Genomic DNA, 13,243 nt, shown 5'->3' on the forward strand with positions numbered 1-13,243 from the left:
AATTTCCTTTATAGTGAGGTGGTAATCATTTCATAATTCTTAGTTTTGGGAAGTGTCTATTATAAGTAACACGTCTGACCTCTTAAAATGTAAGGAAATTGAATTTATGTAATGATTCAGGCTTTTCAAAGTTAAAAAGGTAGCTGTTTTGAGGAATTGATAGTTTGGGACATTTGTTTTAAACAAAATAAGCCTTTGATCTTATGCACATAGCCATACAAGTAAAATGTTTTCTTATTTTAAATTAGATTATGTTTTAAAATTTTTTTCAGTTTTGCTTTATGTTTGATTGATTGCTTTCCTTTATTCCTAAGACATCCATTAAGTTGAATTGTTCAAAATTGTTTCATTTTTAAAAGCTGAGAACTGTTGTTTGTCAAATCAAAGTTGGATTTTAAAATGCACATTTTAATTTTAATAAGCTCTCTGGTAGTGGAACTGCAGTGACAGATGGTTGGGAGTTTGTTCCTAAAGCTATGACACCAGTCTTCTAATGTGCATACTTGTTCTGTGTAACCCTGGCAGATTTTTTCTCTATTTCAGAATGGGACAACAGAAGAAGTGACTTCAAAAGAAGAGGAAGAAGAAGAGATGGCTGAAGTAGGCATTTTATGTAAGAATAACATTTTGGCCAGGTGAGGTGGCTCATGCCCGTAACCCCAGCATTATGGGAGGCCAAGGTGGTTGGATCACCTGAGGTCAGGAGTTTGAGACCAGCCTGGCCAACATGGCGAAACTCTGCCTCTACTAAAAGTACAAAAAATAGCTGGGCATGGTGGTAGGCACCTGTAATTTCAGCTACTCAGGAGGCTGAGGCAGGAGAATTGCTTGAACCCAGGAGGTGGAGGTTACAGTTAGCCAAGATCATGCCACTGCACTCCTGTCTGGGCGACAAGAGTGAGACTCTGTCTCAAAAAAAAAAAAAAAAATCATAAATATCTTCAGTTTTGAACATTTGAGTCATTCTCTAATCTTCTTTATAAATAAATATTAATGTAGAATAATTGAAAGCACATCGTATTTGGAATGGAATGTAACTTATAAATTTTAGCTTTACCTCTAACTCATGATATGCCTTTGAGCAAATTGTTTTATCTGAATTCTTGGATTTGATTTTCTGGTAAACAAAAGCTCTTAACTTTTAGCACTAAAATTATATTTAATACTAATCAGTACTTAACCTGTATTTGGTTATTTTTTGGAAGAGAAACTACTGAGTTTAAAAAATTTTATGTTTGCATAAAAGGAGAATTTGAGAATATTTAAGGGACCACTTGCCAGAAGTAGTGAAACTGTCTCTTGTTGAAAAATCATTCAAAGAAATTTGTCTTAATCTGTTTTATAGTGTTGTAGCAGAATAACAGAGAGTGAGTAATTTATAAAGAACAGTCATTTATTTTATGACAGTTCTGGAGTCTGGGAAATCCAAGATGAAAATATCAACATTTGGTGTCTCAGGGCCTTTTCATTGCATCCTCACATGGTAGCAGGAAGAAGGGCAGGAGAGCAATCTAGTCCAACGTGTGAGGCCTCATTCATAAGGTCCTTAATCCCATGAAGGAGGAAGGAGCCCTCTTGGCCTAATCATTCTTAAAAGACCTACCTCTTAATATCATCACATTGGCAACACTTGAATTTTGGAGGGAATACGTTCATACAGTAGCAAATTTAGTAGAGCAAATTCCAAAGACATTGAGCCTAGGCCAGTTGTCAGTCATGGGTATAATTTTAGATGTTTTTAGGCTCTGAAGCTTTTCATTTAAACTTAAACTTTGGAACAAAGATCTTCTATGTCTCTGCATTGACCAAATAGAATGTATGTGAATTCCATGGTCTTGATTGTTTTAAAAGATTTTTTTCTGTTTGGGATCTTATAATTAATTTAGGCTTTCATTTTCTTGGTTTGGAAATTTTTAATGTAAAATGTACATTAGAGGGATTCAGAACTAAAAAAAGTAGTGTTGTAGCCTTGTTTTTGTTTGTTTTTTGAGACAGGGTTTACTGTCACCCAGGCTGGAGTGCAGTAGCATGGTCACTGTTCACTGTAACCTTGAACTCCTGGGTTCAAGCAATCCTCCTGAGTAACTGGGACTACAGGCCTGTGCCCCATGTCCAGCTAATTTTTTTTATTTTTATTTTTTGTAGCATTTGAGTCTCACTCTGTTGTCCAGGCTGGTCTTGAACTCCTGGCCTCAGGTGATCCACCACCTCAACTTCCCAAAGTGCTGGGATTACAGGTGTGTGCCACTGTGCCTGGCTGTAGGCTTGTTTTATGAGTCTGGGAGTAAAATACTTCTTAAAATTGTCCAATTAGAATGAGAGTCTGTTTCAATGTTTTTATGCAGTTTAGCTTAGGTGGAATAAGCTGCATGTAAACATTAAACCTTTTCCATGGGTCAGGCAGCCATTGTACTAAAGTTCATGAACCCTTTCATTTTCCCTTCACAAGATGAAAAACAAGGGACTGCAACTTTGAGGGAAATCTAGAAAGGCAGGAGACTGGACTTTGGAGGTGTCAGATTAGGACAGGTGAAAAGCAGATATTCTAGGCTCCTAAAATAACATGGGAACAAGCCCAGAATGACTTTGGACATGGTGTGTTTTGGTGCATTGGATGCTTTTGTTTTGAGAAGGAAGTTTGATGTGTTGAAGTCATGGAATGCAAGATTTTCCAGAAAAGGCAGATGGATAGAATCTTGAATTTGAGATAGGCATGTTTCTATTTGGTGTGTTTGTTGATAAGAAGGCCTTAAGCGGGGAATCGTGTGCTGAGAATATTGTTTTAGAAAGATACGTTGTTGGGATGTGCTGATTAATACTGAGGTAGAGAAGTTTTGTGGATGGGAACATGACCAAAGTTGAAGGTACAGGAGGAAATATAGGCCAAAGGCATTTGTGAGCATTGTGGGGAAAAACAAGTGTAGGATGGAAGATCAGGGCTGAAAGGTGTATACAGGGAGAAGGGAGCTCCATGAAGTACAGAGTCATGGGCAGAGGTTGAGTGAAGGTAGTCAGTAATCTGATCTAGAAATCGGTTAGTTAGCCGGCTTGGAAAAAAAAATCGAGATAAATATAAACTACTCCTTTAGAGATTTTGGCAGTTGAAGTGGAAAAATAAGGTAATTGAAAAAAGTTAGGATTTAAACAATTCTGCATATATTTGTATATGTGTAAGAACAGATAGTATGGGAAGGGAGGAAGCAGAATAATGTGAATTAAGATGTTGTTCTGTGGGGTGTTATTCAAATTCCTTTAAAATTATTATTAGTTTTTGAGATAGGGTTGCTGTCACCCAGGCTGGAGTGCAGTTGGCATGATCATAGCTTACTGCAGCCTCAAACTCCTGGGCCCAGATGATCCTTCTTTTTCAGCCTCCTGAGCACCTGAGATCAAATTTTTTTCTAATTTATTTTTAAGTTATTAACATCAATAGATGCTTACTACATAAAACCATAAACTTGGAAATTAGGGGAAAGCACCAAATGTCTCCAGAGATAACAACTAAAATTAATTGAAATTAACCTTTCAATATAAGTTCTTCTGGTCTTTTTCTGTGCTTATTTCAGCATAATTGAAATTCTTTCTATTCCTATGTGTATTCCATTTTTCATTTCAAAGTTTTTTGAAACAGGAGAAATTATGCTGTGTTGGTATTTCAGTGGCCTTTTAATAGTTAAAGGAATTGAGTTAACTGTTTTACTATTATTGCACATGCAGATTTTGTTTGTTTTTGTGGTTGCAAGGTTGAAATAGTTATCCTTATGCCTAAATTTGTGTTTACATCTTAGACTGGTTTCTTGGAATACAACTCTAGAAGTTGAGTTTCTGGAACAAACTATGAACAGTTAAGGTTCTTGACATCTGCTGCTAAACTGTTTCAAAGGTTCCTCTTAAGAGGAGATTTAAAAGATGGCTTGGCCAGGCGTGGTGTCTCACGTTGGTAATTCCAGCACTTTGGGAGGCTGAGGTGGACAGATCACTTGACATCAGAAGTTTGAGACCAGCCTGGCCAACATGGTGAAGCCCTGTCTCTACTAAAAATACAAAGAAATTAGCTGGGCTTGGTGGTGTACATCTGTAATCCCAGCTACTCAGGAGACTGAGACATGAGAATCACCTGAACCTGGGAGGCAGAGGTTGCAGTGAGCAGAGATTGCCCCACTATACTCCCACCTGGGTGACAGAGTGAGCCTCTATCTTAAAAAAAAAAAAAATAAAATAAATAAAGAAGTCAATAAATAAATGATGGCTTATTTCATAATAGTTGTGACTTTGTAAAGATTTAAATCTGCTTTACCCAGAGTCTAGCTATTAAATAAAATACAGGATATAAAAGGTGAGAGCCTCTTGAATGGAATGTGGGGCTTTTTCTCTCTCCCCATAGGATAGATATATTCTGTTTATTGTCCACCATTGAGTCAAGAATAATTTAACTTTTGCGTAAGAAACTGCTGAAGAAAAATAGGTTGAATAAGCTAACATTTTTCTTTTTTTTGCAGGATATAGAAGAACTTAGATCACTATGAGATGAAAGAAGAGCCTATTAGTGGGAAAAAGTTGGAGGATGAAGGAATTGAAAAAGAAAATTGGGCAATATTAGAGAAAATTAGGAAGACTGAAAGGCAAGACCATTTAAATGTGTAAGTGTGTGTAAATATCTGGAGCCTGGACTTTTTGTTCAAGTAATTATAGTTAACACCAGGCAATTCATGAACATGCTGATCTCAGCTGCTCTCCTTCTCCATTCCTGCTTTAGTGGTGGATTCAGTCATTTGTTTACTGGTTTTGAGACAGGATCTTGCTCTGTCGTCTGGGCTAGAATGCGGTGGCACAATCATAGTTCACTGTAGCCTTGGTCTCCCAGGCTCCAGTGGTGCTCCTGCCTCCAGTGGTCCTCCTGCCTCAGCCTCCCAAGTGCCTCAGACTATAGACATGTGGCACCGCACCAGGCTAAACTTTTTGATTTTTAGTAGAGATGAGGTCTCACTATGTTGACCATGCTGGTCTTGAACACCTGAGTTCAACCATTCCTGCTACCTTGGCCTGACTAAGTGCTGGGATTACAGACATGAGCCACCATGCCCAGCCACACTCATATGCTTTGCTGCCCAAAGTTATCTTTCTTGTCTATGAATACCCACTTTTTACCCTGTTCATCTGCTCTTCACATCCTGAACCACCTGCTGATCCCTGTATATGCTCCTTTCCACCTGTCTATGCTGTTTTCTCTGCTGAGAAAACCTTCTGTGGCATCTGTATATTCAAATTCATTCTCTCCTACAAAACACAACTCAAATTATTTCTCCTTCATGAAGCTGACTTTGGTCCATCCTGCTCGGACCGAACCAAAAGTAATGTTTCTCTTTTGACTTAAAATCTCTTTTAGGTGAAGCAGCAGGATGGGAAAGGAACACTGAGTTTGGAGACAGACACACATATGGTTTCACTTTGCTCAACTCTAAAATATGATAGACAATACGTATCTTTTGGATGATTGCTATGAAAAATAAATTAAAATGATGCATGTATATACATAAAATGCTTAGACAGAGTAGGGAATCATCAAATGATTGTCTGAACACTTACTGCTTCCTGCCTTGTACTAGAGCTATTTACCAACTCCACAATATCCAAGGACCAGTTACTTTGTCTTGGGCACAGGTTCTCCAAAACAGGGAATGAATTGTTAGCCAAATAGATGCCAAATGTTGAAATCAGATAGATAACTCTCCCTCCTTCAATCTTATTTATATATTAATTTAATTGGTAATTTTTCATACAGCAAAGAAATTTAGCCAATCCCCCATATCTTGATTATTTAAAAAACTAAGATTGTAGCATTTGAATTAATGTTACTGTGCTTTCTGTGTCTTGTGATCAATTCCAGTTTGAGTTATCTTCAAAACAAGTATAAATTATTGAACACTTTTGTATGACCGATACTATGCTAAATACTTTATACTTTATAGATCTTTTCATTTATTCATCATAGCCACTGTGTGAAATAGGTGCTCTTTATATTTTAGAGATAGGAAAAAGTTCTCATGTTTTATAGATATGAAATGAGTTCATGATTACATAGCTAGGAGTAATATTTTTATAAATTTGATTTTTTTCTCCTTCAAAGTCTAGTGTAGTCTTTAAAACCTTTAGTTTCACATGACCAAAAAGTAGTTCCATTTCTATTTAGTCTTAAGATAAGATATTGATGTGTTTTCATCTTTAAAGAAGTCCCTGCACTGAAAAACTGAAACCAGTTGCATGTAGGCACACATGGTTCTCAGTGTCTTAATATGTGAACTAGACCATCTGTGTAATATTCTTGCTTGTAGTCTTATGAATGAAGCCTATTTTAGTTAATAATGTGTCACCTTGAGTGTCTTCTAGTATTTTCAAAAATTTCTGGGGTTTGGAATAGACTCATACTGAATTCTATGCTATCGTGGAGTCCATGGTGGTCTGAATATGTTGGCTAGACTTTTTTAGGTGATAAGTAAAGGAAATGAACCAGACTTGTGTCTGGTTTTATATTCTCTTGAAACTTCATAATGCTTCATTTAATTGGACTTTTTTTTTTAACTTCTAAAATTGTTGAGTGGTGATCCATTTTTATTGTAATCTTTTTCTTTTTTCTTTTTCTTTTGAGATGAAGTCTCACTCTGTGACCCAGACCAGAGTGCAGTGGCACCATCTCAGCTCACTATGACCACCACCTCCCATTTTCAAGTGATTATCTTGCCTCAGCTTCCTGAGTAGCTGGGACAACAGGCACATGCAACTATGCCTGGCCAACTTTTGTATTTTTTTAGTAGAGATGAGGTTTCATCCTGACAGCCAAGCTGGTTTCAAACTCTTGGCCTCACTTTATCCACCCTCCTCAGCCTCCCAAAGTGCTGTGATTACAGGTGTGAGCCCCCTGCCTGGCTACTGTAATCTTTTAGAGCAGGTTGAAATACCTTAAATCTTCAAATTAGTTGGTTCAGTAGACCCTGATAAACAGTGGCTTTTGTGTTTCAGGCTGCAGTGTCTGGGTCAGTGCAAGCTTCAGATAGACTTATGGAAGAGCTCAGGGACATATACAGATCACAGAGTTATAAGACAGGTAAGGATCTCTAAATCCCTGCTCTTCTGATTGTTCTTTTGTTCTTTTCTGTTGTCAGATTATAAATGTCATTTCTTAAAACTGGACAGAAATGGAAATGTTTACTAATTTTATTTTCTGAAACTCAAACACAATCAAGTTCCAAAAGATGTAGGGGGTAAGATAGGATGAGTTTGCTTGTTTTTGGATTTAAAGAAATTGTTTTTATAGGTCCATTGGAATATTTTGTCATCTTCCTGATAGAGTGAACATTTACATGATTTTTATCTTCTGGCAAAAAGCTTGAGCAATATTGCTTGATAAGTAAATAAGTTTAATACATTTCATTATACAGGGAATGATTGCCAAGTTGATTTTTATTTTTTCCCCCAGTTATGAAAGCAACATAATCAACTCTTATTGTGGAGGTAGTTATGTTATTACTTTAAAAATATGCAGGTGGAGTACACCTGTAGTCCCAGCTACCAGGGGTGGTGGGAGGCTGAGGCAGGAAGATCTTTTGAGCTTGGAGAAGTCAAGACTGCAATGAGCTGTGATTGCACCATTATATTCCAGCCTGGGTGACAGAGTGAGACACCCTGTCTCATAAAAAAAAAAAAAAAAAAAGAGGGAGTGGGGGGTGGGATACATATTGGATATGTATATATAGGACAGTTGTAGAAAAATACTGACTTTTTAGTGATTTAACTTTTGACAGTTCTGTCCATGGCAAATTTTTCTACTTGAACACCTTGGCTAATAATACAAGTTTAAGAAAGCATATTAAACTTTTTTTTGAATCCTTGAGAAAATTATATACATGTGACTATTTTCCTTTAGAATGACTACAAACACTGAACCTTCTTATTAGATTAGATTTAGGCTATTATGATCTCTTTGGGACATTTATTCTAAAGGAGCTGGAAGCTATAGTGGCCTCTATTTTTCCCAGGGATATAGAGAAGCTTAAGATCTCCTCTTTCTGGAACTTACCCTGGGTGCTCAATTTTAACTTTCTGATTGGTTCATTTTTGAGTTAGTAAAAATAATAATAATAATATTTTTGTTTGAATTGCAAACAAATTTTCTTTGCACAGTGATCTTCAGATCTTAAAAGAAAAACAAGGGATAGGAGACATTTTGCTTATCTTTTAAGGTAAGAAAATTGTTGTGAGACTCTATATCCTTCTAATGGGTGTATATTTGTACAAGTGTTTGGAAAACAGTTTGGTAAAGTGGAAGATACTCATACCCTATGGTTCAGGAATGTCGTGGATATATACTCCACAAGAACGAGTACGTAGGTGCCGGGAGACACAGGAATGTTCAGAGCAGCATTGTTTGTAATAGGCACAAACAGAAAATAACCCAAATGTTCATTCCACTAAAATGGAGAATTGTGGTATTCATAAAATGGCTTACAGCTATGTGGGACAAGATGGGCGAATCTTGAACACTATGTTAAGCAAAAGAGACCAGACCCCCAAAACCTAATTTGTACAATTCCCTCTATATAGAGTTCAAAAATAGGCAAAACTCATGTTGGTTAGGGCATACATTCTTAGTGGAGGCAATATCGCCTGTAGTGGAGTAAAAACTGGTTCCTTAGAGTGAAAGAAAATCTTACCTATTATCATGGTCTGCTGCCCTCCCAAGGGCCATAGAACATAAATGAAAAGAAAACTAAGAAACACTTATTTATGGATTCATACTTGGGCAGTAAAACTATCAAGAAAAAAGAGGTGATTACACACAGGGTAGGTTAAGGAGTCCATCTAGGTGGGAGGTAGGGAGGTGTGAACTGAAAGATACATCTATGGTCTTCTTGGATCCTGGCTCTAATATCTTTCTGGAGCAGGCTGGTGGTTACATGGGCACATAATTTAGAGTAACTTGTTAAGGTCTACCTTAAGGTATATTTTGTGTACTTTTCTGAATGTGTTATATTTAATAAAGTATTTTTAAGATACCTAAAATAAAGATTACAAAAGAATAACAATGGAATCTAGAAAAAATGTTAATGATCTAATATGGAATCTAGATAAAATGTAATGGTTTAAAATCTATGGCTGTATGAGGTATTTTGATGAAAAAAACAAAGACATAAAAGAATACTTTGTTGTACTTACTCTAAGGATGGTAGTAGTTTTCTAAAAGCTTCTTACTTAGCTTTTCTGTGTGTATATTTTTGCTTGGGGATATATCTTATGATTGAACTTTCTAGAAATGATCCTAATGTCAGTATTTTCTCTGACTTTTGTTATCGTAGAAACTGTTGTGATTGTCAACTGGATTGTCTTCCTAAAGTATAAATCTAGTATATATTGACTGAAGTTGCTAATGGTTACTTCTTTACGGATTCATATGGGTGAACAAATGAAGCATGCAGGCCTACAACAAAAACCAAAACACCACAAAAAACAGGAAGATACCATTTTTTTAAAAAAACCATTAAATCATATGAACATGTGCCCAATGCCAAACTTAAGAAATAGAACCTTTGGTTGGGCATGGTGGCTCATCCCTGTAATCCCAGCATTTTGTGACACTGAGGCAGGTGGATCACCTGAGGATAAGAGTTTGAGACCAGTCTGGCCAACATGGTAAAACCCTGTCTCTACTAAAAATACAAAAATTAGCTGGGCGTGCTGGCAGGTGCCTGTAGTCCCAGCTACTTGGGAGGCTGAGGTGGGAGAATCACTTGAACCCAGGAGGCAGAGGTTACAGTCAGCCAAGATCATGCCATTGCACTCCAGCCTGGGTGACAAGAGTGAAACTTCATCTCAAAAACAAAATAAAACAGAAATAGAACCTTATCAGTACCTGTAGCACCCTGTGTTCCCCTCCCTTGTCATGTCCTCTTTGGGAGGTATCTTGAAGGGAATATGAAATCTTGGTCAGGAAACTGGAGGATTCATGACTGCAGGTGGTGTTTTCATTATTTTTTCCTGCTCTAGTTAGAACTTTAGGGAGGGGATGATCTGGGGGGTAAATGACTGAAATGCTATTGGATTTGTGTTTGTGGCCCATGGCTGATACCAGAAAGAAGGGCCTTTTCTAGGGTTGGAGTATTTTTTAAAAGGCCTGGGAAAAATGTGATTGCCTTGAGCTAACTGACCTTCTGAAGAGGACCTTAAACTGAATTGCCAAGTTATTAGTAACAGGATTCACAGACTTTGGAGAATAGCAGGTATGACTCAGAAAGATTTACAGGAAAGAGCCAGAACAATATATATTTATGGCCTCTGATGTCCACAGTGACAACTTGAGAGTCATGAATAATAAGCAAAATGGAACTTGAGATAAAGCATAACACAAAGATGGGAGTGAGGGCAGGAGGGAATGCAACCTGGTCAGCAACTTGACAAATCCAACTTGCTGTACTTTTAAGGAAGTCATTTTCTGATGTTACAGGCAACATCAGAATTACTGAATTGAATTCTGAGGTGGTACTTTAAGAAGGATCTACTTAGACAAGGATAGGTTCATTTAGAGAATAATAGCCAGGATTGGGAAGAGATTCTTTCCCATGTCCTAGGATAGCTGATGAAATTGTGGATTTGGAGAGGAAAGGATGGGGGTTCAGGTTCATGATAGCTTGTCTTTAGCTATTTGAAAAAGTATGTATATGGAAGCATTAGTTTTTATTTTTATTTGTTTTTGGTAAAGACAGGGCATAAAACTAGAACTAATAAGTCAAATTACAAAGGGGTGATTTTCAACTCAATATAAGGAAGTGACTTGTAACTATTTAGACCCATCTGGTGATGTAGTCTTTGAAAAATAGAATGTTCTTCATCCTTAAGAATAACTTAGAAGGCTGAGATGTTAAATGGGAAATCAGATAACTTCATGAGATCCTTGTAGAGCCTGAGAGTCTGGTTCAGAGTTAACATATACTAAGGTAACTCAAACTTCATTTTACCAGTCACCCTCAACCTTTATTTTCCCCTCCCTGAAGAACGCTTTTTATTTCTGTAAAATCTTGATTCCTGAGTTCCAGGGTACAGAGTTTGTGGAATAGAGTCCCCAAGGTTTGATGTAGAGGATCCTCTTTCTCCTGTCTGAAAATATCCTTTAGTATTTCCTTTAGTGTGAGTCTGTAGATGGAGAAAATCCTTACTTTTTATTTCATTATTGAAGAATATATTCATTGAGTTTAAGTTTCTAGATTGGCAGTTTCCTTCTTTCAGCACCTTGAAGATATCATTCTTTTATGCTAGCTTCCATTGTTTGTCTTTAACTGTTTATGGTGGTTAAATCTTGTGAAGTCTTTGATCGGTTTTGGCAAATTCTCCACAACCATATCTTCAGCTCTTGCTTCTGTCTCATTCTTTTTTTTTCTTCCAGGGCTCTAGGTATGTGATACACTTTTCAATATATTGTCTTTTATTTTTTTCAATTTTCTACCTTTTTGTCTTTCTGCCTTTTTTGAATTTACTGAATCTGTCTTCTGCTAAGTTACTGCTGTGGTTAAACTTATCCATTAAGTTATTAATTTCAGTTTTGGTAGTTCTAAATTGCAGAATTTCATATGGTTGATTTTCATAATTTGCATTTCTCTGCCAGGTTTTCAGTCTTGTCCTGTCTTTCCTTGCTCATGTTCAGCAGAGTTATTTTGAAGTGTGTCTGGTAACTCTGTTATCTCGATCCCTTGTGGTTTTGTGTCTGTTGTTTGCTTCTCTTATTTTCTGTTAGCTTGTCTTTAAGTCTCATGTGGCTTTTTATTTTTAGTGATAGACATTATATATGAAAAATTGTAGAGCTAATTTGAAGCCTTGGATGATATTCTTCTCCAGAGAGGATTTACATTTGCCCCTGCCAGGGGCTTGGAAATTAGCGACCCAGGATTGTCTCATCCAATCAGGGATTGAGATGATTAAAGCTGGCCATCATTCCCTGTCAGGGCAATTTGCAGTTTGTTCTTCAGGTCCCCAACCTGAGGAGTGGGAGAGTTAGCAGGGCCTCTCCTCGGTGGACGCTGAGCTCCAATGTTTATCTCCCTGTGAGCTCTGTGAGGCTGTGAGTTCTAGCTCAGCTTATTAACCTCTTCTTCTCTGCTGTCATTGGAAGAAAACCCAAGGGGGAAAAAAGAAGACTCTGTTCTCTGGTATTCCCTTTTCTCAGCCCCTGTAATCATTACATTTTGTCCACTTTTCTATTCTCAGTGGGAAGATTGATCTAAGTTACCTAGACTGTCATCGTTGGAATGGTTCCTTTATATAGTTCTATTGAAGTGGAACCCCTTCATATGTTCCATAAGTTTACCATAACACTGTTCTGTTTGGGCCTGATTTTCACTTCATTTTTATTTGCTTTGGTTTTCATTTCTGTTCCTACTAATTTTACCTTTATGACTTTCACCCATTATCTGATAATAAATGTACATATTCTTTTATAGATTCTTTGAAAATCTTCCAAAGAGTATATAGCATTAAGGATGTTCTTCAAATTAATTAAACTTGCTTATTTGCTTTTTAGGCTAACTTTCCATTTGATCCTCCATTTGTTTGAGTGGTGTTAACTGTTCTTTCAGGAGCATACGTTTAAGTGATTACTTTAATTTTTTTTTTTTTTTTTTTAGTTTAAAAAATTTTTTTATAGGATTAAGTCTCACTATGTTGCTCTGGCTGTTCTTGAACTCCTGGGTTCAAGCGATCCTCCCACCTTGCCCTCCCAAAGTGCTGGGATGACAGGCATGAGCAGCTGTGCCTGGCCTACATTTTTTTTAATACAGTGTGCACCAGAATCATTTGGAGAGCTAGTCCCAGGGTTTCTGATTCAATAGGTCTGTGGTGTTGCCTGAGCATTTACATTTTTAAGAAGTTCCCAGGTGAAGCTGATGCTGTTGTTCTGGGGCCCACATCTGAAACCGTTGGTTATAAATCATTATGTTGTTGATAGGTAGAGATTTTAGTGATATATGTGTATACACACACACACACACATATATATTTACACATACACACACACACATATATACACATTTTAATCATAAAAACCAAAGGTTTTTCAAACGTAAATTGTGACTGAAGGTTTAGAGAATGTTATGATTACAGAGTGGTCCCCACATGCCTGTGATCCTAATTAGTACTTCTAGGAATAATCATGGGAAGTCTCATGGACCTGTGGAGCTGGCTAATTACTTCTAGAGGTGATAGT

General features: G+C 37.1%; 1 protein-coding gene across 7 annotated transcripts in view; it reads left to right on the plus strand.

Moving 5' to 3' along the window:
- The window catches only part of LOC102117892 (ubiquitin-conjugating enzyme E2 Q2-like), a 155,436-nt gene that overhangs the window by 23,712 nt on the left and 118,481 nt on the right, over positions 1-13,243 (plus strand). For 3 of the 7 annotated variants that reach the window (XR_012415321.1, XR_012415320.1, XR_012415323.1), the window contains 2 exons: positions 544-635; positions 4,500-4,586. The exons of 2 other annotated variants lie outside the window; for them this stretch is intronic. Coding sequence is in view for 1 of the 5 variants with exons in the window: in XM_065548372.2 (XP_065404444.1) it covers positions 544-635; positions 3,789-3,844; positions 4,500-4,516 (165 nt within the window). In the remaining 4 variants the exon portion in view is untranslated. Of the gene's footprint in view, positions 1-543; positions 636-3,788; positions 3,845-4,499; positions 4,587-13,243 lie in introns of those variants that run through there. 2 more of the 7 variants (XM_065548372.2, XR_012415325.1) reach the window with 2 other exon arrangements.

This window comes from Macaca fascicularis, chromosome 7 (assembly GCF_037993035.2).
Source record: "Macaca fascicularis isolate 582-1 chromosome 7, T2T-MFA8v1.1".
In the NCBI taxonomy this organism is placed as follows: Eukaryota; Metazoa; Chordata; class Mammalia; order Primates; family Cercopithecidae; genus Macaca; species Macaca fascicularis.